Genomic DNA, 27052 nt, shown 5'->3' with positions numbered 1-27052 from the left:
TTTTGGTAGTAGTCCTCTGAAAGGGCTGTGGCATTATATCTTGTAGGTCAGTGGGAGGGTTGTTGTTGAGGAAAACAAAATGTTAATCAAATACGAACCATTGATGTAATTTTTTTATTGCTGACATCTTTAAAACAGAGAAGAGAGATGAAGTGGTGTATTATGACACTTATGAAAGTATGGAAGCTATGCTTGAAAAAGAGGATATGGCAACATCTGTACACTTGCAAAAAGAGGAGCTGCAAAAGCTACAACAAAAAATCCGCCAGCTGGAAGCAAGGCGAGGACGTATTTCAGCCAAGAAAGCCTACCTCAGAAATAAGAAGGTACTGTTTAATTGCCTTTTTTTGGGACATAATTAGCAAACTTAATAAAACGTCAAAAAGTTTCCTTTCAGATACAAATTTCCCAGAATTTTTGTGGATTACTTTCATCGTTTGCTAGAAGTTGTTTTGCAGAATACTAAATAACATGTATTGTTATATTGATACATTTAAGATTCTGTTTACCTTTCTTCTAGATGTAAAGGAACCTTCAATTACTTTGAACTAATAAACTTATTTCTATTAACTAATCAGAATACTTTCAGGCAGGAAGTCCATGCTAGAATGAATGTTTTTATGGAGATTAGTTTTGTATATGTTTGCCAAAGACAATTTTCAAATATGTTTCTCACTGGTGAGTTCTATTTTCATTCTCTTACCATCCTTTTAAACTTATGTTGTGTTGATACTCTGTGTTTGGCAGATCTGTATATCAGTCTATATTCTAAATTTGTAATTCTGGGTGTGCAATTTAGGTCAAAATTTGGGAGACCATTGCAGTACTTGTTAGAAAATAAGTTCTACCCCATACTATGTACTGTAAAACTATGCAAAAAATGTCAGTTGAGGCCTCATTCTGGATTAGCATGAATGGTCAGTTTGGTTGTGTGTTTGCAGTCATGTCCCTTTATGTGAAAATGACCCCTTCGTATAAAGAGTTTACCAGATTGACAGTAAACCCTTCAGGTCTTGCCTCCACAATTAATAGATCTATTTCTGTATATAAATCTGAAGCATAACAGAGCAAATGAAAAGTTATTGAAACATTTAATGTATTTTAGTTTTTGTTTTTTGTCAACCACTGCCTTGTTTCTAGTTAACCCAATATGGAGAAGACTGCAAATGAGGTATTAGAAGAGCGGTCCTCTGTTAGCTGATTATGTGAAGTAGCTTGCTGTGTCATTGTGTTTCTTTTGCATGAGTTTGTAAAGAGAAAAGGTATGAGGAACGTTGTTAGTATTTCAAGTAAGAGAACTGTCATGTTACTCTAATTTATTTATACAGGCTATAGTATAATATGATATTTTCTCCTGGGTATGAAAAGACACTACTGGCATCTAACAAAGCAGACACACCTGTTCAAAAGTGCCAGCCTGTTTGTTGTTCTTTGCTTAACTTACTGGAGTTCACAGGTCAAGACAAAGTGCTGAAACAGTAGAGATTTTTTAGCATGCCCATATATCTGTATAATGAACTGGACACCTTTGATGGCTCTTTTGTCTCAATGTTATGCTATGATAGAATATCTTGTTTAAGCTGAAGGTGTTGGTTTTGGCTGTAGCAAGGGTAGCAACATGGTGGGTTGTACACTGTGACAAGATATAGAGCTGTGTATGGTAGTGTTGCTTTTCTGCATCTGCATGCAGGAGTGGTACAGTTTCATCTTCTCAACATTGTGCTGGGATAGCTGTGGCTATACTGCTTTCAGGACCTGAGGTAATGTCTCCATGTGGAGCTTGGACATCACATCGCTCTCAGAACTAGTTCCACATCTCTTACTTATGTCATTGCCCAGCATAACATCCTCTGTAGTTGAGTGCTGTGGGGGGATACTTAGCTTCTAGAAGAATCACAGAGTAGAACAAGGTGTACTTAAACTTACAGGAGAAAATAAATGAGTTTTATTTGAGCAAAAAGAAAGGGCAGAATCTGTTGTGTGCCATTGTGTGGTATTTGTTGGGCAGAAAAGAATGGCCATTTTTTAGCTTCTCTTCTTAGTGCTAGATAACCCAGAGTCGTACTAAGCTTTCTGGCAATTACCTGAAAATCAAAACTTATAGATTTGTCTCATTTTTTTAAAGCAAGCTTTGTATTTTCAATGGCCTTTCTAATGATATTGTAAAACATTAATGAATGCTATTTGAGATGCCTGGTGTGAGTACTTGCATATGTGGGGGTGGGGGGGGAAAGGGTTCTTGCTCTGAAGTGTTTGCAGGTTAAGTCAAGTATGCAGAGCTAAGATACAGATGGGATACAAAAGCAGACTGTAGATGGTGAGAATGAGGGCAGTGATGACTGAATGCTATGTGAAGAAAAGTGACTTTTTGAGGATGAATGTGGAAAGTACATACTGGGTGGTAAATCTCTGTCTGTGTCAATTAAGAAACATTTATTGTTGAACTGAGATGAGAGTGTACTTAATGCTTTTCAGATTGTGTTCCTGACTTCGCATGTTTCAGCAAAGTATCTTAAAACAGACTTTTAAACTGGTGTTCTGTTTTGGATTTGGTTGGTGAAATTGTGATGGTGGATTGGTGAGGTTTTTCTTTTTTTTTTAAGCTTGTCAGTTCTGTAGGTGAAAACAAAAAGCAAGCTATGCATTAAGTGGTGTATAGGACAGTCTTGTGATAGGTTTAGAAATTACAGTCCTTTCTCATTATGAAGATTTTGGCAACTGAAAATGCCCTTAGAAGAATGTCTCCTTTCTAGCAGCAGGTATCAGGATTAAGGAAACAATAGGAAATTTTTCTCTGTCATCAGTTTTATTTTTTTGGAAGAAGGTAATTTCATCATCCAGTATTTTAAAATCTTTTCTGTTGAGGAGATAACACAGTGAAAGCAAATAAATTACTCTTTATAGAGTAAGACAATTTGTAATTGAAATATAAACTTCAGTGACTATAGTCTCTATTTTGTTTTTCAGGAATTCGTCCCCTAATTTTCCAGACAATGAATCAGTTTTTCAGTGATGTTGTCAAATAGTCATATGTACCAAGCTTTTGTTTAGAAACTTTCGTTAGAGGTTTGTTACAAACATAATTCAGTTGTGGCTCTAGAATAACTGAACTGGCATTTTCAAAATTCATGGTTTTACAGAATTTTATATTTTTTCACTGTACTACGATGAGTATAAACTCTTCATTCTCTTCTTTTAGTAGAAATCTATTAGCATTTGTTAAACAATCATTTCCTGATGTTCCTTTGTGTTGATGACAGTGAGTTATTAAAAAAATAAAATAGCAGTTTCATTTTTTCCCCTTCCTTCTAGAGAGCTAGCTGTAGATCTTTTCATGCAGGAAATTGCTATTGTTATGCCAGTCTACCCCCTGCTGGCTACACATTAGTATTAATTAGATTATAATATGGAACAAGCAGCTGATTTATTAGGGAGATAGACTTATAGCAAAGAGTCAAGGTGAAAAAAATGGTATAGAAGTTATCTCGAAAACTCTGAAAAAACAGAACTGTGATGTAATCAAATTGTTTGGCACCCAGGAAGATTATTCGTTATCACAAGCAGACTGGGTGAAGCAAGTGGTTGTTTAGGGAAGGTTCATGATGTGTGCTTTCATCTAGGAAACTTTCTCACATGCTTTTGTGTTCATTTAAGAGGATGCCTTTAGAATTTTGCAAGCCCACATTTTAAAGCACGGCCCATAGCGAAATAGGTGTTATGAAGATACAGTGTCAGCTGGCATAGGATTATTGGTATTCTGTTATCAACTACTATTACAACAACAGCGGCATAAGAACATAACTACACTGAAGGCTTATAGTAAAATATGGTTTCTGCACATGAAAAGCTAACCTTTTAATTGGGATGTTTTTTGAGTTGAAAGCAAGATTCACTGTAACTAGTTAGATACAATACTAATGCAGACCTCTTTTACATATATTGCATATTACTAGTCTTAAACATCATAGTTCATGCATTGACAAAGGTTGACATGGTTCCCCAGCTCTCCATTTTTCTCTCTCTAATAGAAGTACAACTTGATACTGTGAAATCAGTCAGTTGATTAAAGAAAGAAAGGGGCTTTCTCAGTTCCATACAGTTGGTCAGCATATTTCTTGAGGTGCGGCTCTCACTGGGCATAATTTCACAGGGAGATGGTAAAATCATCCCTGAAGTTGTTTGAGAGGTGTCTGAATCTGGTGCTGGGTGATGATATAGTGGTAACAGTGGCAGTGCTGTGTGGACAGTTGGACTGAATGATCTTAAAGGTCTTTTCCAAACTTGATGATTTTGGGAGAATGTGCCTGCTTCCCAGTGCTTAGAAGTAAGGACTACCTTGCATGTGCAATAGGCTCTGTATTCCTGCTCATTCACCTAATTATTATGTTTGGGTTTATTGTTTTCATTTTTTTTAACCGGAGTTCATTGGTATATATTGAGCTTGTCATGTGCCATAATTGGTTTTCTTAATGCTGCCATCTGGGGTGTTTTTTATTTCATCCTTTATTTGAAGTCACTTAATCTTGTCTACAAGTAGAAACCTGTATTTGTCCCTCTGAAACTGCAACCTTTCCTTTTTTTCTTTGACTAGTTCTGTAATTAGTTAAGATGATTCAGATTTCAAATCCTGTCCTGCAACATGTTGTCAGCTCCTCCTAGTAGTTTTTATTATTTCATGTCAAAGAGATCCAATTACATTGAAGTAGGTTGTTTATTAGAACAAAGTAAGCACCAAATATGTTTTGGTCACATCCTCTTTACATATTTTATCTTTCATTATTGCATTTAATTAGAAATGTTTAAATACTGATGCTAAAGTGAAAACATTACAGAAAATTGTGCCCCTGAGTATTTGAGACATGTCAAAAAACCCAAACCATGCTTAACTTACATTTTCTCATTATTTAATATTTAAAACCTAAATAGAGAATAAAGTGTAAACTAGTTAGGAGTATTACAGAAAGTTGTTCAGATTTTCTATTAGTATTATGTAGGTTGCTCTGTCTTTGAAACACAGAGATTTGTACTTTTCCAGCTACAAATTAAATTGATTGACATTTCCAGGATTAACTCTTTTCACCAGGGGGAAAAATCCTTCAGAAAGAAATGCAAAACCCAGCAGTGTTTGGCTGTAAATATGTGTGGACCTGTTAGAGCAAGTCCAGAGTAGGTCCACAAAGATGATCAGAGGGTTGGAGCACCTCTGCTCTAATGACAGGCTGGGGTTGTTCAGCCTGGAGAAGGCTCTGAGGAGACCTCAGTACAGCCTTTCAGAACATAAAGGGAGCTTATAAAAAAGAGGGAAAGTGCCTTTTGACATGGACAGATATTTTACATGGACAAGAGGGAACAGTTTTAAACAAGGAGAGATTTCAATAGCTGTTAGGAATTTGTTTACTCTGGGAGTGGTGAGCTGCTGACACAGGTTGCCCAGAGAAGTTGTGGATGCCCCATCCCTGGAAATGTTCACGGATGGGTTAGATGGGACCCTGAGTAGCCTGGTTTAGTGGAAGTTCCCTATTTGTGACAGGGAGGTTGGCACTAGATGAGCTTCAACATGTCTTCCTACCTAAGCCATTCTGTGATATACCTCTGATGAAGATGGGACAGTATTTGCACAGAAATCTTTGCTTTTGTCATTTACCTCTATACAGAAGACACATTGATAGTTTTACTGTCCTGTACAGGAACACTGGTTACTTTTTTATGTAATCAAAGCATGTCCATAGACAATTTAACAGAACAGCTTTTTCTGCATTTTTAACCATCCAAAATAGTGAGGTTTCTTTAATCCCTTCCCTCCTTATTTTTGTGCTTCACTCCATCAGCTTCCTCAAGCAATGGTTTCAGTGGCAAAGTTCTTTGCTGGATCTGCCCAAAAAGTCATACTGAATGATACTTGAGAACCCCATCAGCTCCATGCTCATGTAGTCACACTCCAAACTGCTAACATTACACATTCTTGCACATCTGTGAGATTTGTTTGACTGTACTCTGACTTTTTTCTAGTGGTGCTTGTACCAGGTCTAATTCAATTGCTCATACTGTCCAATTTCCTGGCCTTCAGTATCATCCTATGAAGTTGTCTATCTACTTAAAGTTTGACTGTTACCCTCTTTGTCAGCTGTTGAAACATGGCCTAGTTTTTTTTTGTTTTTAACCTGTTCTTATTTGCAGACAGTGTAACAAATTCTTGTTTTAAACCAGGTGTTAGAGATGGGAACTCAGTATAATAAATGAACACAATGAGTTGTAACAACTTTATTCCTGTCTGTGCTTGTGGATAGTACATGGAAAAGATGAACTGACAACTGTATATGGGAAGCTGTCTATTTGCATAAACAGAAATATGTGGTGCATTCAAGAGTTAGTTATTTTCCATGGGTGCAAATACATGGGGTTAAACAAGGGCTTTATGAAGTGTTGACAGATTGGTGATTTTTGCTACTCTTATATTGGTCCTGTAGAACAGACTTTCCAAGCATCTGTCACTTGGATCTACTCTTTTGATAGTTAAAACTAATAGATTTGGGGTTGTCTGGCTTGTTTTGGTGGTTGGTGGTTTTTTTTGGGTTTTTTTTTGTTTGTTTGTTTTTTTTGTTTGTTTTTTTTTTGTTTTTTTTTTACAGCTCATTGTAAGTTAAATGAGCCTGTACAAAATAGGATCTGAATTTTCTATTTTTCTACCTGCCATTTGCTAAATATGACATAATGTAAATCTGTATTTAAATTGCATGCTTTATAGGTTGTATTTTGTGTCCCTGCAGGAGATCTGTATTGCAAAGCATAATGAGAAGATCCAGCAGCGTCACCAGAGTGAGGAGGAGTACAAAATGCACCATACTGTTCAGCTGGTAAGTTTGAGTTTTCTGCTATTGAGCTTAGCCTGTCATTAATAGCTTGCATTCCTCATTATACATTAATTAGGGGAGCATTCAGCATGATAGCTCTTTCAAAGATGGTGTGCATCCCTGACCTTTGCACCATGGATTTCTGTGTCATATTATGCTGGCAAGGGGGAGTATGTAGTTGTGTTAGGAAGACATGGGAACCAAGCAAGTGGAACATTTCTTTATGCTAGGTTAACATTCTGAGTGTTTTGTTATATTTACCATCATGTGCATGTGATGATACATCTCTGAGTACCACATCTGGTATGCTGATGGGAGTAAGGAAATCACACATATTTATTCTTGAATCTTAATAAGCTTGGTTACTACTTTTTTTCCTTCTACTAAAGCAATTACTGGAATGATGTTGTATAAACTTGTAGTTCCAGATGGATGATTTTTTTCATAGTCTTATTGCAGATGAGTAGACCAAGCTGGTCTCTTATGCTGTACCTAATAGGCTTATGTAAAGAATATTCAAATTTTGGACTAGGTCTTGGGAGCTAATATAGTATCAATATTTGATAAAGATCACTGACAAAGATGCATTGAAATCCAAGTCACTTTAATTCAGGCTTCAATTAGATTAGTGAAAGTGATTCTGTTTCATCCTTATACATTTTTAACATTGATATTTTTGTCCAGGAAGTCAGCTGCATAATTCATTTTATGGAAAGGCTGCTTGTCAAAGGCAGTATGTATTGGAATATGCTTTCAGGAATTAAAACAAAAAAATTATTTTTCATCAGTTCTTATAATAAGGCAGATGAAGTTACTGTGTGGACAGTAGCCCATTTATCAGTCTTACAAATAAGACTTGACAAAGCCAAAGGACTTAGTTGTCTCTCAAGTACTGCATACCTTTATGTTATGGAGTTGCCCACTTGAATGATACAAAGAATCTTATGCTAATGTTTTGTGTTTGTGTGGGGTTTTTCTGGTAAAAATGTGACTGAAAAAATTCTAGCATTATGGTAAAGTAGGTTTTGAATTACTGGATTTCATTAAGAATTTTGAAAAGATAACTCTTAGAAAACTTTGGAAAAGGGGAGTCCAAATTTGAAACCATGTAAGAATTGCATTTTTACTATTTTACTTAAAACTGAAACAAAGCCAAATACACAAGTCAGCCAAAACAAAAACAAAAAAAAAAAACCAAAATCAAACAAACAAAAAAACCTCGATTTTGAGACTGCTTCAGGAAAAGTTTGATCTGAATGCATATGTAACATTCAGGTAGTGATAGAACTACTTTTCTTCCCTTCTTTAAGCTTCTGTTCTAACTTCTTTGCCCATTGTTCTTATTTTCTTTTGCCACATGTTTCTCCTCCTCTTCACCTTTTTCTGTTTTCTGTCCTTACTATTTTTCAGACGTGTTCTCATCTTTCTCTCCCTAATGTATCTATACTTCCTCCCTTGTAAATCACAGGAGTTGGCTTTTTGTGAAGGACGCCAGCCCACTAGCTGACATATGAAAATGGCAGGCAGACACTGTTTTGTGGTGACTCAAAGAGAGTAAAAGGTTCACAAAAGTGATCAGAATTTTTGATTATGAAGATACGCTTTCAAAAGTAATATTGGATACTGTGAGTCATCTTAAGAATTAAAGCTGCTGTTTTGCTCAGGGTTTTTGCTTTGTGGTCAGCTGTTACATCACTTTCCCTGATAGCTTCTTAATTTGCATTCAGTGAATTTCACCTTCTGGTAATTAGCTTCCATTTCCAGTACATTTGACTGAGAAGTGAGTGTTTGTTTCAAAGGTGTAGTAACTGTTGCTGAAGTTGTGTAAGAAAGAATAATTGGTTAAAGGAGATGTACCCAAAGGTGTGTGTTTCCATAAAGTAAAATCTTTATACAAGAAAAAACACAACTATCCTAGCTGCGAGGAAGAGCTTCAGACCTTTTCTTAAGTGCAATTACATAAAATCAAGCAGGAATAAATAACAAAAGCTGGAGTAATTACAAACTTACGTTTACTGTTGTAAATGTAAGTGTGAAAACATTTAGTTAATTTGCTCACCGTTCTGTTCAAAACTTTGTGATGTGGAGTTCTGTGAATTCTTGTACTTTGTAAATAATAATATGACTTGTTTAAATGGACAGCCTTGCAATTTGGACTGTCATTTTGTTATTGGAATGAGGGGGAAATGGATACTGCTTTGCTCTCTGGATAATTTATGTAATTTTATTTCAAGGGAGCCTCTCTAAGTATAGCATTCTGTCACTTGTTATTTCTCACCTGCTGAGTGTTCCTGTTTGACATTGAAATACTTTTTTACTGAGCTTTGTGTTTCTTTGAGGAAACAAACCAGGAAATGTATACTATTTTTTAAGGGGAAGTCAGAGGCCAGATTTTGAGGTTATGTTTATTTGAGAAGTATTTTTTTAAGTAACTCTTCACATTTAGGAAAAGAGTTTTTTCTAGTGAAGCCAAATAGAGCACTAGATGTAATATTTACATGTTTTCCATATATTTTCTCAGAAACGAGATCAGTTGCAAGATGAAGAGGAAAGAAAGAGCTCCTGGGTTAGTCAGGAACGACAGAAAACCCTGGACAGACTTCGTACATTTAAGCAGGTAACAGAAGAACAGTTGTTCTTTAATGTCAGTTTCTTTTCCCGAAGAAATTCTCACTCATTCCAGTAATAGCATTCACCTTACTATTAGTGATTAAGTGGTCTTTGGAAAATTCACAACAAGATAGGGGATTGGTGGTAACAGGTTACTCTAGCTGTTGCATTCCCAGTGCCATAATAAGTTTCTATTTACTCTTAAACCTCTACCTTGTGACAAGACACTTAGCACATATTCTCGAGAAGTGTAATCTAAGCAGTACTTCCCACAAAGTAGAGTTTAAAGCATTTACATCTGATGTGCCCCCGTGCTGCTGATTGCTAGAATACCTGCCCCTTCTTATTACAATGGAAGAATCGGAAAATGCATAGAAGGTGTAAAGAAGGGGAAGGAATAAGGAAAGTGCTGAAAGTGAAAGAAAACAGAGACTGTATTAATTTGTGAACACTTTTTGTTGTGTACATTAAAAAAAATAAAGGTATGAGAAGTTTCTTTGCTGGAAAGTTGTCTTCTTCAGCAGTATTTCAGCAATATATTCATGTCCTTATTGTTTGCAAGGCTCTTGAATTCTGTAACTTCTGCAAATTGAAGCGACTGTTCATGAGCTGATTTTTTCTATTAACATGCTGATATTGTTGCATTGTTACTGCTTTGGGCCTTCCACAGTTGTACAAAAAATATTAGATCTGTCCGTCAGAAGCATAGAAAGGCTATGGAAGAAACTAATATGAAAAGACTGATCATGAGGCAGCAAATTTAAGAAGTAAATCAAGGCTGAAAATCTTTGTTCTCAAGATACACATTTAAAACAGTATGATTCACATATAAGGCCAGTTTATTAAATCAGACTGGTCTGCATTTGCAGAGGGAGCCATTGATCAGGTTTAGCAGAGGAAAGCAAGAGGGAATTTTGTATTTTAATTTCCTGTAAAAAACTAGTTCTGAATGTGTAATCTGATTCTTAGTAAAATTGTAATTCTAACCTATGTGTTTCATTTATTAGACTAATCAAATTTTGGCTTAATAAGAATAAAAACTATGAATAATTTTTTGCACAAAGATGGGGATGTATTTGCTTTGGTTTTACATACATAGCAAAATGAAAATTGTCAGAAATGACAGGTAGGTAAAATATAAAATAGTCCATTGCATGTGTTTATGTAATCTTCAATACCTTATTCACTTTAGCGGTACCCTGGGCAAGTAATACTTAAATCAACCAGACTACGCCTGGCTCATGCAAGAAGAAAATGTGCAGCCAGCTCAGTGCCCAGTGTTGAGCAGCCTCAATCTTTGCCAGCAACCAGACAAATCCAAGAGAAGAGTGAGGAGGTGGAATTGGAAAAAGCAGTTCAGCCCGTGCAAGTGCAGGAATCCACAAGCCTAAAACAACTTCAAGATGTCTCTTTGCCTCCTAATGTTGTTACCTCTGAACTGCCCCATGTTAGCACTTCTCCACTAGCCAGTGACCAGCTTCAGCCAGAGACTGCTACTGGAGTACAGCTTCCACCCCCTTTGCCTCCTCCACCTCCGCCCCCACCTTTGCCCTCCAAGGAAGATGCCACCAAATCCTTAGAGAAAAGTGACAGCTTTGTTAAACGTCAGAGTGTGGAAAAGGGAGTCCAGCACTCTTCTGGTGTCCCACCAGCACATCTGTTCGATAGCAGTCAGCTAGTCAGTGCCAAGAAGAAGCTTAAGAAGACTGGTGATCTAGAGGGTTTACAGAGGAGGAGAGGTAATGTTTTAATTTCTGCATATTTAATTTAAAATTTGTTGTTACTAATATAAAAATTGCAGTGCATATCAGTTCATCTTTTGAATTACTCTGTCGGAAGATGTATGCTGTGATTAATTTGTTATTAATGGGAAAGCTGTTAAATCCTTTCTAGCTGAGAGATGCTGGCAACTCGAACACTAGGGCTTTTACAACATTATGGCACACTTGTTCAATGGGAAAACACTTGTGAAATTGAGTCTACATTATCCCATGTTAGACTGGATAGAAAATGCTGTTGGAAAGAATATTAATGTATCTACCAGCCAGCCCTGTAAATATTCTGTGTTTCACCTGAGCATGCACTGTTCTATTTAATAACAGAATAACAATAATTTTTATGTAATCCTATTGTTTATTTTACTGACTTGCATTTTATCTTTCAATTTTTTTAAATTTTTGTGTGTGCAGTTTTATATGCATTATAATATGACAAATATAAATTGAAATCAATTATCCCTTTTAAGAATATCGTTCATGTCTGCAGCAGCACTCTACCTGCTGTTCCCTATCCCCTGAGATGTTCCAAGTTTCCAAGTGGCTTCAGAAATTTGTCTATGTATGACAGGGGTGTTATAGTCCATCCTTCCTCCTTCAAATGTGCAATCCTGTATTCTTTTATATTACTCTTTTCATTGCATCTTTTCTGTCTAGGCCTTTAGTGGGATGGACAAAGATTATTCCTAAATCCAAAACAGGTTTTAAGAAACATCTTGTACAATGTACAGAAACAAACTGGAGATAGATATATATTGATAGAGAAGTGCTGCACAAATTACGTGCTGCTGTATACGAGGTGTTTAAACTTTATTATACTTTATTATAATGCATTCTCTGGATGAAGATCTTGCCCACTCATGACTTTTAAAAGAGCAAAAGCCTGATTTTTATTTTTGCAAAAAAGTAGTTTCAAAATTAGTGATAAAGGAAGGATTTGCCATAAAGAACTATCTCTTACTTGTTTGTTTACATTAATTTTAAAGGAAGACAATTTTTGTAACTGTGCTGGTACTAGATGCTAACAAATTCACGAACCCAGAGAAGCAGGAAAATGCATGCTCTTGCAATTGACTGTATTGCTGCTTCCCTTGCTGGCTTGTGGAAATAGTCATGCAGTAGGCAAAATTAGCCTAAAATTGCAAGTGATAAGAATGGATCACACAGTCCGGTATGTAAGACATACTCATTACCTCAGTTCTAAAGCAAAAACAGATGATGAAGTAAACACTTTCATTATGTTGAAATCCTTGCAGTTTATTTGACTTTCCTGACTGCAAACAGACAAGCCACCTTGTTCAGAAAGTTTTAGTTTTCCTGATAGGAAGTTAAGTGGTTACAAAAACTACAATTGTCTGTATAAACCAGCTTTGACCTGGTAATAAGGAAAATTATTTAGAGGCTAAAATAGTATTTGAGCTACCATTATGCTTACAGTATGGGACTATTACTTTAATAGTATGCAGGCACTTATTGGTCTGTAGGAAATAAAAATGAAGACTGATAAAATTTTGTGAAAATAATACTGAAAGTCTTTTGATTTGCTGCAGTGAGTTCCCCGATGGATGAAGTGCTGGCTTCCTTGAAACGTGGTAGCTTTCACTTAAGAAAAGTTGAGCAGAGAAGTCTCCCTCCTTTTCCTGATGAAGATGATAGCAATAACATCTTGGCGCAGATCAGGAAAGGGGTGAAACTGAAGAAAGTACAGAAAGATGTTTTGAGAGAATCCTTTACAATCCTGCCTGATACTGACCCTCTGACAAGGAGCATCCATGAAGCATTGCGAAGGATTAAGGAAGCATCACCTGAGTCAGAGGATGAAGAGGAGAGTTTGCCTTGCACAGACTGGGAAAACTAACCTGTAATTAAGCTACATTTAAAGATAATATTTCTGCAACAGTTTTTTTGTAACAGTATCGGCTAAGCTTCAGGTTGTGCATTCTAGGAGACTTAGTAGAAATGTGACTAAACTGTCTGACATCCAGATAAAAAATGCACATATGAATTGAGTATCAGTGAGTTTTCAAAGAATTTAAAGATTATAATAGGAAAAACCTCATTTTAGACAGTATGTTAGCCTTTTACTGTTCCATATGAAAGGACTTCTTCTGAAAAATGCTCTATTTTCTTTAGTAATTTTGAAAGGACAGTTCCCAATTTACATAAAAAGTTTAGAAAGCAACTAAGTCACTCTGGGACATATTTTATACTTACTTGCCAATTATTTCTAGCCTTGTAAAAATTGGGTATGTCTTATTTCAGACTGCGTAACTTCTAAGTGAAGGACAGTTATGTTTGAATGCTGAACACATCAAAATCTTGTGGGTTACCCTGAGTGGCTGACTTCTTGGTGCCTTGGTTTCAGTCTCTAAAATCTCTGACTTAACTGAATTTTCCAGGCTCTAAACAGTAAATATACGACTGATACTTCTGCTAGTCATATAAATTCCATGAACTTGCATTAATACTAAGCTACAGTGCTTTAAAGTACAGATATCAGACTTCAGCAGATGAAATTAATGATTTCAGAACAAACCAAAAATGGGCAAGAGATCAGTTTTCAAAACAGTTGCTGCATGAGTAGCACAAAGATAATTGTGACCACAGCAGCAATGTAGAGCACTTCTCTGTGGTGACTCTCTTCTGTTACTTACACGTGAATGAATTTGGGTATCAATGAAGGTTCCCACTAAACCTAAAATTTGAGAAACCAGCGGTATGACAATCTGTAAAGAAATTAAAAATCTGTTTAGACAGTCTATTTAAACAGAATGAGGGGAAAAATATTTAATCTTTCAACACAGCTAGCAGTAGAGAGAAGATAACCTTTTTGAATGTTCACAATCCAGCATTTCTACTCTGGTTAGTTGTTTCTATGGCTGGAGAGTGACTGTTGGTAAAGTGCTATAGCTGTTTAAAACTGATCCTGACTTGGCACATCATCTGCTGAATGTTCTTATGATTATGAAATACTGTCTCAATCTGTTGCATTGGTATGCTATTTTCAAATTACAATATTTTAAATTTTTGAACAGGAAAATAAATGCTGTGTTCAATTCCTCATTAACTAGCTGTTGGCCACCCTAATGATTTCACACTGATTAATTATGGCTTGCTCCTTTTATTCCATACCAAATGTACTGCTAGTTTTGGAGTTGAAACTCCAGGAGTGGAGATGTGCTTAACTCTTGCTGAAACTCCAAATGCAAATAATTTTGCTTTCATGTAACTTCTTTCTATCTTTGCATATTGAAAACTCCCACTACCACAGTTCTTCAGAAATCAAGTGACAGCTATAAGAAAAGACATGTCTTGGAACTAACTTGGCTTTCTTAATGCAGTTGCAATTAGATTGCAATCTAATTTCCTAGATAACAGATCATATTTAAACTTTGTGATTTGACTTTGACTTTAGGAAATCTATTTAAATGTTTAGGATTTTGTTTGCATTTTTTTGGCAAGATACAAAGACATTTTCCAAGACTGACCTAATTTTTTTTTAAATCAAATTGGTTGACCTCCTAAGCATTTTACACTGGAAGTGCATCTTAGAACTATGCTGTGATCATTGCCACACAATGTAAATACATATTTTTCTTTGCTATTTGCGGTCCCTTAAAAGGATTTCAGAATGCAGGCTGAAAATCACTGTCCCTGGTTGTTGTCTCCTTTTTACCAGTGTACATCCTGCTGAAGTCCTGTGAAATCATTTGGACCTAAAAGCAGGATTCAGTGTCAGTTCAATGTCAGGAGTATGTGCTCCTTGTTCTCTACATATCTGGGATTTGCTTTCTCTTACCAATGTCAGATTTTACTACAAAAGCAACCCTGTTAGGAGTTGTTTTAGGTCATATTATTTAACACATAATAGTTTCGACTGAAAAATGGTTGTAGAGAATAGCTGTACTAACAGCTCAGAAAAAACAAGGAAGGACTTTGCTATCCAACTACATGAAGTACTTTGGGAGAACAGAGATTGAGACAAAGCCCTTGAAAAACTCAACTGAAAAAATACTTCCCATATAGATGAGCATACTTGCTTGACAATACAGACTGGTTTACTACCATTCATCATACAGAAGTAAAATAATGAAAATCTGTTGTAGAAGTAGCAGGCTAGTATTTTTTACTGTGAGGTTATCCACTTAATATCATGCTTTAAGATTCACCTGCTGGTTTTTAACTTTTAAGTGCTACACATGCCAAAACAGCAGCATAGAGATTTTAGGTTGAAAACCTGCTTACAGAATTGTGTTAGCACACACTTTATATTAATTGTGCTTAATTATAAGTATGTGTGTATAGGCTAAGTGTAATGCAGATATTTGCCTTTCAAAATGGAGGCTAAATATGATACAGTGATGTATATTTATTAAGTACCAGAAAGTTCTTTGATATATGTGAAGGGAGTATTAGCAGTGCTCAGTGAAGTGGTTTCATTAATTATTGAAGTTTGAAGACAAAACTAATAATAGTAACTAATTCTTGCAGGAGATCTAATAATTTCTTGTATTGCCTATTCTGTGTTCTAGATAAAGTTACGACTAACCTTTTTAAGAGCAGTTCTTTCCAGATAGACACTCTGAAACATGTAAAAAGATACTGAGGCATTCTATATATTGAAGTAGCTAAGCAAGCAGTATAACTATGCAGTAGCTTCTGTATGAAAAATACAAGAGATTACTGATTATCAAAAGTATCCTGAGAATATCTGTGTATTTATATTACTATGGTGCATAATAGTGCACCACAGTAATATCAATGATGCTGTCGTGTAATGGAACCCGAGTTCCTGTCAGTGGTGGACAAAATAACAGATAACAAGGGAGCTTTTGTTCTCTGTAGTCTGCTAATCCAGTATTTTGGGTCTCTTCAAACTCTAATCTGTGTTAACTGCCAGTAATACTGGAAGGGAAAAACAAAAGACCTGGTCTTATGTGTGTTCTGGCTCCAGAGTCACTGTGTCATTACCCTGGGAGCAAAGAGAACCTTTACTCAGTACGCACTGCTCAGTATATTGCATGTTAGAATTGCCTAATATGTTGAGAATACCAGAGAATATTTCTACACCCGTTTAGCTTTTCAGATGTTCCTTTTTTTTTCTTCCCAAACAGGTGCTTGACAGCTACCAATGTGCGAAAAGAAACCCCAGTTGAAGATTACGTTTCTTCTGCATTTCTGAGAATTCAGAGCCAGCAGTTCTGACCATCAATTCCACAGGAGGCTTTCTTTGGCAAAGAAATAGTCTTTCTTGGGCAAATAACTCCGTATGTGGAAAAAAATGGCCTGAAATAGTAATTTCAGGTCACTTTTTTCTTTATTTGTTCAAAAAGTTTCTGGTTTGGGCACAAAGCTTAGTTGTTCAGACATGCATTTTATACTATCAAGAATGCCCAATTCTTAAGCACTTTTTGTATTTGCGTTATTAATGTACGGCCAGTTAAGTGTGGGGGCCATTTTGAGTTGGGAGACTATTTGCTGTTAGAGTAACCTTGGGGTTCCAAACCAGCTGTAAAATGGCCCCTTCACTGCACTGAATATCTCATGTGCTTGAAAATTCAACTGAATGGCTCCCTGCAGAGAAGCTTGCTGTGTAGCAGTCTGATATTCCAGAAAGAGAATTCCTAGTTGCACTACAGTAGCTGAAATTCAGTAACATGCAACTAAGACTTTTTTCTTCTTAGCTTGAAGAAGCATATATCAGTATGAAAACTGACAAGTGACCACAGCACAATGAGAATTAAGAGTTGAATTCAGTACATATTCAAGAATGTGTTTGTTTCCATCATGATACATTTAGCAAGACATACTGCAGCACCTTTTTAGAAGGTCATGTTTAGTCTGACATCTTTTTAAAGTAGACATTTTCATGCTTTTTTAAAATATTTAGCTACGCTGAACCAATTTAGTTATACTTTATCATTTGTTATAAGAAGCAATATTTTGTAATTTCATACTTAAAATATTTTTGTCTTTTGGTTTAAAATGGCTTTTGATTAGTCTAAGCAGCCTTCTTTAAAGATTAAAGCACTTAAGCATTCTGATAATTGAGTTGTGAAAATCATGCTATTCTTGCTGGTTTTCATTATTCCCTTTAGTGGCTGCGAAAATGTTTGTATTTCATACCCAAAAGCCTACTGGCTGAAAAAAATTAATTCTGACTGGTTTATTTTTAAAGGAGAGTTACAACTTCCTCTGCAGTGAATACTTAGGAGTAGACCTAAACCTCATGACTAATGGCTGCAGGCAGCTACTCTTAGGATACCACAGTACCAAGAGGTATGTCAATACAGAGATACAAGTAGCCTTGTACCACCTAAAGACCTCATGTGGTATTAAAAATCAGCCCATTACACTTCTAGGAAAGCTGAATTTTCACTAGCATTTTGTTTTTACTAGTGTAACATACACTGTGTTTGAGGAATATACAGTCCTTGTCCTTTGTGTTTTGTGGTCCATTCACTGTTCCTCTTTTGACAGATAAACTACTATATGGGGATCTGGGTTCTTTTTAAGTGGAGTTACTCATTGCTGCTGTCGTGTAATGGAACACGTACTGTGTTAACATTTATAACAGGGGATTTCACGTCTTGCCGTTTACTTACAGAGAGAGGAGCAGGAGACCTTACCTTAGCAATAGGCTGTGTAATATAAAGGAACCTCAGCTCTGGGACCCTTCAGTCTATTGAAGATGTTTTGCTGTGGCTGTCCAAAAATCAAAGCTCTGTCAAACATCTCGAGAGGATTTTCTTAACCATGTTGCCTTACTAAAAAGTTAGTGAACATTGATTTTCAAAGCACCTGCGAGCAGCGTTACTGTAGAATTGTATAGATTTTGCTGTGTTAGTTGCCAGGTCTCTATTTTTCAGCTGTGTGAAACACCTGATACTGGCTTTCCACAGGCCTAAAACTACATGATGCTTTTTTCTTAAACTTATTCTCTGAATTCTGTGTTACATGGTATGGTTGCGAGCTGTCTGATGCTGTGTTCATGCAGCAATAGCGGGACTTTCAAGGTTCATCGTAATCATTCGACACTGCCTATACCATCAGCTCTTTTGTTCTACATTTGTTTGTACTTTCAGTCACACCACACATTAAAACCAAGGTAATCAAATGAATTTTTGGCTGTAGCAAAAACCAGAACTTTGACGTAGAAGGGTAATACACATTATACATTTCATCTGAAACTTAGTGCTAAATTAAACAAGCAACTGTTATGTTAATTTTTTCCTATTTTCCAGCCTGCAGTTTAATTTCTTGGAGTATGCATACAGAACACTAGCAAAATTTCAAGCCGAGGAAAAATAGTGTAATTTTAAAGTATTTGTGCAGTGGTTCCCTTGCACAACGCATTTGTCTGCAGTTTACCACTGTGTTGTTATCTGAATAGCTCCATGCTGTACTCTGCTGCAGTTTTCAGATATGTTTGCCATGTGATCTGTCTTCTTTGCCTTGAAAAATGTGTGCATGATTGATGAAAATTACTCTTCTTAATCTGTTTCATATTTAGCTGAAATCTTAGATTTCTGTAGTAGCTTAGTCTCAGTAGAAATGGAGTTCTCATATGAGCATGTATTTTCTGGGCACACAAAAAGTAGTTGTTATACTGAGCATAGCAGTATGTATCAGTTCAAAACTGCCATCTATGTGGAAAATGAATGGGTTTTTTTCCACATTCTGCTAAAAAAAAAAATCCTGAATTTAAATCTCCATGAGTCACTAGATGACACAATTTCACATAATTTTCACTTTGATATAAAAATTGTGCATATGTAGTGTACACAGGCTAATGCATAAAAGATACCATCCTCTGCCATGTGAAATTTTATAGTGGGATGGTTACTGCAGAAGAAGGGGAAAGCTTAGTATATTTACAAGAAAGGGAAATTATGACAGTCCTGCATTGAGGTCAGTTCCTCCACAGCTGAGAAAAGCTGTGTTGTGTTGGTCCATGAGAAATCTCGGCAAGCATCACTAAGGAAAAACACATAAACATGTGCAAGGAAAGAGAGCCTCCATAAAAAGACCTGCCTATTGATATTTTTCTTTTTATTGTTGTGGCTGCATTGTTCTGTTGCTAGTTATTTATCTTAAGTAGTTTGTCAGCTTTTGGGCTTTTTCCTATTTTTGAGAAACTTCTTTTTTCAAATTAGAAGTTTTACTATGGTGTAACTGATCCAGTGAAGTAAAGATTTGGGATGCATAATGTTTATTGTACAAATGCTTATGTAAGGACTGAAAACCTTTTATGAGTGGGAACAAGAAACTAAATACTCAGATTCTACTAAAATAACCAAAATGTAAGGTAAACAGCAATAGTCTTGTTCGGAAATTTAATTTGTATCAACAATTTCATGTTCTCACTCACAGAGGTTCTAGATCCTTTACCAATAGTCTTACTGACTTTAGTGTATTTTCATGTTAGCTATCTGTCTAGGGTAGAGGAAAGCTTTTTTTTTTTTTTTATTCTTTTCAAACATCACTTCTAAGTTTTGCCTGGTTTTGTTGGTTTTTGGTTTTTTTTTTTCCTTAAATCTGACAGTCTGCATTCTACACCAGACACTTGTAAAATAAATTAGTATGATTATATATTGTGTACTTTTGTGACTGAATTGGGGATAGAACTCAACATACTTCACTACGTTATTTGTAAAGAATCATTTTGAGTATAAGCACTATATTCTGTACTGTTTAATAATAAAGTAATGATAGATACATTATTGAAGATGCAACTTATTGAGGAGGCAGAAACATTGGTTAACGTTACCCTTATTCCATTTGTTGCACTGAATTTCAGGAGTGTAATTTGTAAATCAAGTTTGCTCATGCATGTAATCAGATTTTATTTTCATTGTAATGCTTATGTAATTAAATTACCTGGATGTATTTCTGGTAATGATTTCATAAGCATGGACAATATGTTGTTGATGTTTCGCACTACAGAATTAACGTTAAGAACAAGCAAAGCTTCTTGCAAAGAAAAGGAGTAACAGAAGCACCTTACTGGGAGAGCATGTTGCATGATTTCAGTCTTCTTGGAGCTGACAGACAGTAGGTCATCCTAAACTTGACTGCAAATTGCTCTTTGGTATAATAAGCACATCAACGTACTGCTAGCAATGCTACCAACACAATGGCTATTTTTAACCTATAAAAATACTGTAATTTTAAGTTTTCCTACAAAGTGAATTTATATTTAATTGCTGCCTAATACATAAATACTTAGAATTTTTAGGAGGGTCAAGGGAGGGAGGGCGGGCATGCCAGTATTTTTGTGGGAGGGCTGTTGCATATATGGGTCTTTGTACTTCCCATTCAGTTTGACTGTTAATCCAAAACTCACAGCTCTGGCTTTGGTGAATCTCCAACCTGACACTTACCTATTTGTACTGTGATTCAGGTCTTCTATATTCTGTGGCCCAGAGCTTCAGAATTTGACAGAAGAGGTCATCTTTCCATTCTCAAATGTGAATGCTCTGTACCTCTAATATGGAAAATGACCAAGCAGTAAATTTTATTCTGCTGAGTTTTTAATACTAATGTGTAAAGCAGCTCATTAACCAGTAGTGTGTCCATTGAAAACAGGTAGAAAGGATGAAGACCATTTTGGTGCATATAGTCCAAACTCTGCAGAGACTTTATTCCAGAGACTGTCAACCTATCCCGGAACTAGTTTGCCATAAACTGGCTTGATTTTCAGAGTATAAACATAGTTTTGACTTCTGAATTGATAAATAGGTGTTGGGCATTGGGGATATCCACTTAACATCTTCCAGCGTATTGTTGCTGTTGCTGTGTGTTATGATCTTCATTTTAAGTGTATACAAATGCGTCATCGTGAAAGGAAAGCTAAAGAAATACAGATGGCTGTAAGTTGTGTTACATGAATGAAGCCAGTGAAGCTTAATGAAAAGAACTTCTTTCTTAAGCCTGTAGAATAAATAAGAAATAATGAAAACAAATTTACCATTCACTAGCTTTGTGCAATATTATCATTAGACTAAGACACTACTAGCACATTGTGCTTGGCTTTAAGAAAGTTCTTTAATTCCATTATATTCAAAAGGACATATTAAATGCATATTTTACTGTAAACAACTCTGCAAATTTACTATGCCTGAAAATGCTCAAAGTTATTAAGTATTAAGCACAAGTATGTTTAAAAAAAGTTTAAGAACTAAACAAAGATTTCTAGCAATACCTAGAAACTAAAAAAAGTCTTAATTGTCTGCTTCTTGGTCTTTTTTCTTTAGTACAGCTTTTCTGCAGTGCAAGTTTATTGCTGTGTATTTCATGGGGTTTCATTATCATAATTCAGAAATTTAAACCTGTACACAAAGTACTGCATTCACCTTATTGTACATGCGATATAACATCATACTCACAGTTTTGGTGCTTTAAAATTATTCCTCTTTTCTTTATTAAAGGATATTTATTTGATCACTGTCTTGGTTTTAACTTTGATTATGTACTAGTATTAAAAAAATACTTTTGGTATAGTTCGGTTCCCACAAAAAAACACTTTCAGATTTAATTCATTTCAGTTCCTGTTGGTATTCTTAAAACTCCTCAAATACCCTGTTATGGTTTAATGGTCGATGGTTGCATCTAAGCAATGTTGCAGCATGGAATATTTTTATTTAGGTAACATCTTTGTAAATGAAGCCACATTAACAATTTAAGTCTTACAGAAGAACTTTGCTCCTAAATGATGCTTGATAGTTGTGTTAATTACAAATCACACCCACTTTCCATCTCTTGATCAAAAGACAGAAAGAAGCACTCTGAAAAAGGGTGAAAGTTTTAAATACAGAAATGCTAAGAGCTTAGCACCCTTATTACATCTACCATGTTCCTAACTAGAGTTCCCAGGTGTCTGTGGATAAGTTCTTCCTTTTATTGCTTTAGCCATTTTGTGTTATTATTTATGTAGACCTAAGTCTTGCAAAAGAGGTATCTTTATATTGTATCTCTTTTATCTTTTGCTTCTGTGTTCTTGGTGCAGTGCAGGTTTCTATTATATTTCTAGCTGGTTCCTTAACATGAAGAAGCAAGAAACCAGTGTATTTCTGGAATAGGAACTTTTTAGTGCCATTACAATCCTGAGAAAACAAAAGGACATTTCAAAGAGCGACATGAAACCACCTTTGTATTTGTAGTGCAAGCGCATTGCAACATGTCTTACAGAAAATTCAAAGCTATCTGGCTTTGGTTTCCTAGTGGCGTTTTTCATGCCAGGTAATAAAGACTTTTAATTTTGGATTATGGCAGAACATGTAGAACAAGTATGAAATTTGTTTTAAAATAATCAGTTTGTTGCCGACTTGAGAGAAGAGTTACATGTGTATTTGAGGTCTGTTCCTAAAGCTCTGGGAGCGTGTGACCTTGATGTGGGTGCCTGCACAGGTTTTGCTCTGCAGGACAAACTGATGCTCCATCAGCTGGTTCTGCTTGGCATTGGCTTCAGTAGATAAGTAGATTGTTTTTTATACCTCTCTACAGTATCCATACAGGTTGGAAGTGAATTTAGTGTTTGCATCAGGACTGCAGATGGGTGAATATTATCTGTAGGCAGACTTGAAAGGTAGTGGTATGCCATGCAGAATAAGGCCTCTTGTTTGTATAACACAAAAGATGAAAGAACTGTCTTTTTTTTTTCTTTTTTTCCCTGCTTGGTACATGTCAGATGTTAATCAAAGGTACATTGTAAATAAATACCAAGTGGGCCACAGTGCCTCTGAAATAGGGGAACTACTGATCCATGCAGGGTTTTTCTCTGTTCCACCTCTAAACACTCAACAGAGGCAGTAGGTACAAGGGATAGAAGTAAAAATGGAAGGTGTGTTTGGCAGATGTTGTTTTCCAAAACCTATGAACTCTTCCTTTCCTCAGCAGTTCTTACTGCTGCTTTCCATCATAGGGAGAGGCCCAATTTATAGGCTTTATTTTTCCTGCAATTGGAGGGAGCTGAAGAGGAATCCTGAACTCTATCTCTGAATCTTGGGGTCAGCAAGCCATCAGCCTATCACTGTCATCACCACAGCTGGAGCTTTATGCTCAAGTGACAGATCACTGTCTAAATCTGCTGCTACAGACTTGGGCCACTGTGTTTTTACCATTTGTAAAGGAAGGTTATAATGTCTGTAAAAATGGATAAAATGGTGTCTTAAACCTTAGATGTACCATGTCAGCCATTTAATGGTTACAGGCATCACTTTGCTTACACAAACTGCCCTTCAGCAGAAAACCATCCCAGAGGTCCCAAGAATCTACAGGATCATCACCATGTAACCTACCTTGCTCACAGAAGTGCTGCAAGTCTCTGTCCAAATCTCCATCCTGCAGAACTGATCCCACAAAAGAAAGCCTTTCTGGCCTTTCTGCCCTTCCCCCTTTGCATTAAGATTCTCAGTCTCTCATTACTTTCTCTAAACTTTATGCAAATCTTCACCACAGTCATGCTCACTCTCCAGATTTTCATCAGCTCAAAACCAGCACATCTCCTTGAACTGTTGCCTCCACAGGAAGGGCTGGTGGATAAAAAGGGGCACAGATTACTCTCTGTGCTGTTAAAACAGTTGCCTGTGTTGTTGCTGGGGTTTGCTCATCATTAATCAACCAAAACTTTGGGGAAAAAAAGAATCTAAACAAAAGTTGTATTTACATTCACACTGTATCTGCTGTCTTACCCCCTTATTCCTACTGTAGTTTTGTGCTGTTTGTGGGATGTTTGTTGGAGATACTTGTGCCACAGGCAAATCTGTATTGCTTTCTTGTCACTCATCACCGTGGAATGCAGCAGCCTTCTTGACTTCTCTGAGACGTCTTACTATACCCCACATTGCTTACATAAGACTAAGCACATTCACAGTCTTTCAAACTGTCAAAAGTCACTGTTTACTTCATTCTTTCATCTTAACAACTTGTCTAATTAGCATCACATTCCCTCTGTACATTAAAAGTCAGGAATAAGGAAGATTGAAGAATCATGCAATTCATACAAAGCACTTACATTAACTATGCTTTTTCTTCCTCAGTACTTTATTTTAATCCCATTCAATTTCAGTAAGAGTGTAACTGAGTTCTTAGCATACAAAATCATCAGTGCATGCTCAAACTGCCATGCATGTTAAAAGCACAATTTAAACACCAGCAACAGACATGTATGAATCAACTTCTTTTGAAGCACCAAAAAAAGATGGCCATTTCCCCCCCCCCACCACCACATGCACTTGCTGTGAGTAAAATGACTGTTGGAGTGGATAAAGTCCTGTGAAAATAATTTGACAGAGAAACCATTGCCCACTGCTCTTTGTTTCTAATGACATGTTAAAAAAATGTATTAAATTGGCATTATAAAATAATAGTATCAAAAAAGAAAAATGCACGTATCCTATACTTCTGTTGATGGCGTGCGTATATTTTTGTCAAGGTTTCCTAAAGATTTCTGCTGCTGACAAGTCTTCTCTTAATAGCAAAGTAAGTTGAAACATAAAGTTTGTTCTTCCCCTGCCCAGCACCACTGTAGGAGCAAATTTATTTCCCACACTTTACAACAGTGTTTTAAGTGTCCCCTGGCACACCCATACCAGCTCTAAGTCAAACTGTGCTCAGTGAGTCAGGCTGTTGGCTTTTGTGAGGTCTGACTATTCACAGGCCATTCCATCTGTGCTGCTTGTGGCCAGCAGACAGGGTCAAAAAAGCCCAAGTGATACTTGGAGGGTGCCTGCTCTCATTCAGCCATTCTGGGAAAAGATCAGAGGAATGAAAAAATTGTCCTCAGTCAAAGGTTCCATTAGATAAAGCGCATCCCTGTTTAGGAGATCCAGTTTGTCACTCTTAAAAAAAAAAAAAAAAAAAAAAAAAAAAAAAAAGAAAGAAAAAAGTCTACCTGGGCTATGTATTTGGGGAAAACATGAGCCACACATTGCCTACCAGGGCATGCTTTGCTTAATTGGTGTACAAAATAACATGCATGGTATTGAAATACTCAAAAGCAGTTACATTTCCAAATTAGTGCTATATCCCATTTTGCAGAAAACTCCAACCCTTCAAGTATTCAGCTTTAATCTCTGCTTGCAGTAAGAAACTTTGAACAGAAACTTTGTGTCCCAGACAGCATTTGTTGAGACTGCACTGTCAGCCATCTGGGATAAACCTGGGTTCTGCTCCCAGCCATTAGCTGCCTGAGATAACTACAGAATCCCTGCCTTTTGAGGCCCAGATGAATGAAATTGCTGCAGTCCTTGGTGGATGCTCAAGGTTGCAGGGATGCTTCTGAATAAGGAAGTGCTTGGTGCTGTCAGCAGTACTAGCCTGGCTAAGTGATTGAATGCCAACTTTAGCTTCTGCTCCCTTCCCAGTGGAAGAAACCTAGCTATTCCCCAAGACACTACAGTGTCTTCTGTTAACCCATCAGTGTGTTGTTGCAATGCTATACAATACTGTGAAGTTTCAGGGGAAAAAAAAAACATATCCTGAAATACTGTAAATCAGAATTTCTTCACTTAAATTTGTCAAGACCTTCCAGCTGATGAAGGCCTGATCTCTTGACCCACCACTGTCACCAGCTAACTATTTTCCAAGTAACTGCATGCCAGCATTTATGCTGTGTAAGACCCAGCACTGTGCTTGTGGGAGCCGTGGAGGTCCCATTGAAACTGCCTCTAGTAGTGGCCCCCTCTTCTGGTGCAGCCCCTCAAAAGAGAGACTTGAAATGTTAAGCAAATTCCACAGCTACCTAGCAGCTATTGCTGAGCTGTAAAACTGGCCTCAAGGCTGATGAACCTGTTTGTTCTTATCTTGTAAGTGAACTATCCTCATTGCCAGGTTCAGAGCTGATTCCATGTTTGGGCACACCAGCAATTCCATTGCTGTTGCTTGCTCAGTCACAGAGCACCACCAGTGCTGTGCTCTGTGAAGCCTTATTCTCTTCAGGACTTTAGATATCTATGTCCTTGTCTCAGCTTCAACACTGCAATTTGACCCAAGTGTTAAAATTCCTTTAAACCCCGATGAAACAACAGCAGTGTTTGCCACCTGCCCAACCTGTTAGTCAAGACTAAGTCCCCTAGCTGGATTTCCCAGCCTGACTCAGGTAGAGAGAACTCCTCTCATCTTTGTACTTGTTTTCTCATGGAGATTTCCAGTGTAGCTATAATTCATTTGCAAAAGACCTGTCACCTATCCTAGCTGATGACAGAAATCCTCTAGCTTGATGGGAACTTTTGATGCCAATCCTAACACATTTTTGCATTTTGACTTGAGAAGTTTCATGTGCCTTATAGGTATTTCCTGTTTGTGTAACACAGTCATCATCAATGGTGAAGCACATGAAAATTCATGTCTTCTGAAAATACTTGCATTGCTGTCTTTTAGACAGCTCTGATTCGAGGTACATTCTTAGTAGCATACCTCAGTAACGCTTGTTTAGAAGATCCCCAATGCTTCCTTACTGAGGCTGAGATATTAATGCACAACAGTCAGCACCACATTCCCACAAGTATCTTTTGTGTGGTTGGAGTTTGGGTTTTTTTGGGTTACTGATGTCCCTGCTGGGTGAGCTTGACAATGAATATGTTTCTCATTCCATAAGCAGTTTAAGACTTACACTGACTTTAAACATGTTTGGTTGTTCCCTGTTATGCAAGAGAAAAGAACACAGAACAAAGGAAAAATGCAAGAAATAAAGGATAATGAAAGTTTTGTCTGGTAGGTTCAAATAGTAACAATAACCACCTCACATAAAGCTTTCATAATTTCTTTTCAAAGAGGTGGGGGAAAGCAGCTTATATCAAATCTACATAGTACTCT

General features: G+C 36.7%; 1 protein-coding gene across 1 annotated transcript in view; it reads left to right on the top strand.

The window, feature by feature from the left end:
- The window catches only part of JMY (junction mediating and regulatory protein, p53 cofactor), a 63950-nt gene extending 42271 nt beyond the window's left edge, over positions 1-21679 (top strand). The window contains exons 6-11 of the mRNA XM_012577688.5: positions 139-326; positions 6768-6854; positions 9373-9468; positions 10654-11200; positions 12787-13097; positions 16351-21679. Of these exons, the coding sequence (XP_012433142.5) occupies positions 139-326; positions 6768-6854; positions 9373-9468; positions 10654-11200; positions 12787-13094 (1226 nt within the window). The 3' untranslated portion in view covers positions 13095-13097; positions 16351-21679. The remainder of the gene's footprint in view (positions 1-138; positions 327-6767; positions 6855-9372; positions 9469-10653; positions 11201-12786; positions 13098-16350) is intronic.
- Positions 21680-27052: the final 5373 nt, after the last annotated feature.

The sequence above is a fragment of the Taeniopygia guttata genome, chromosome Z, assembly GCF_048771995.1.
Source record: "Taeniopygia guttata chromosome Z, bTaeGut7.mat, whole genome shotgun sequence".
In the NCBI taxonomy this organism is placed as follows: domain Eukaryota; kingdom Metazoa; phylum Chordata; class Aves; order Passeriformes; family Estrildidae; genus Taeniopygia; species Taeniopygia guttata.
The sequence above is the reverse complement of the archived record's forward strand: the minus strand, read 5'-3'. Positions and strand labels throughout refer to the sequence as shown.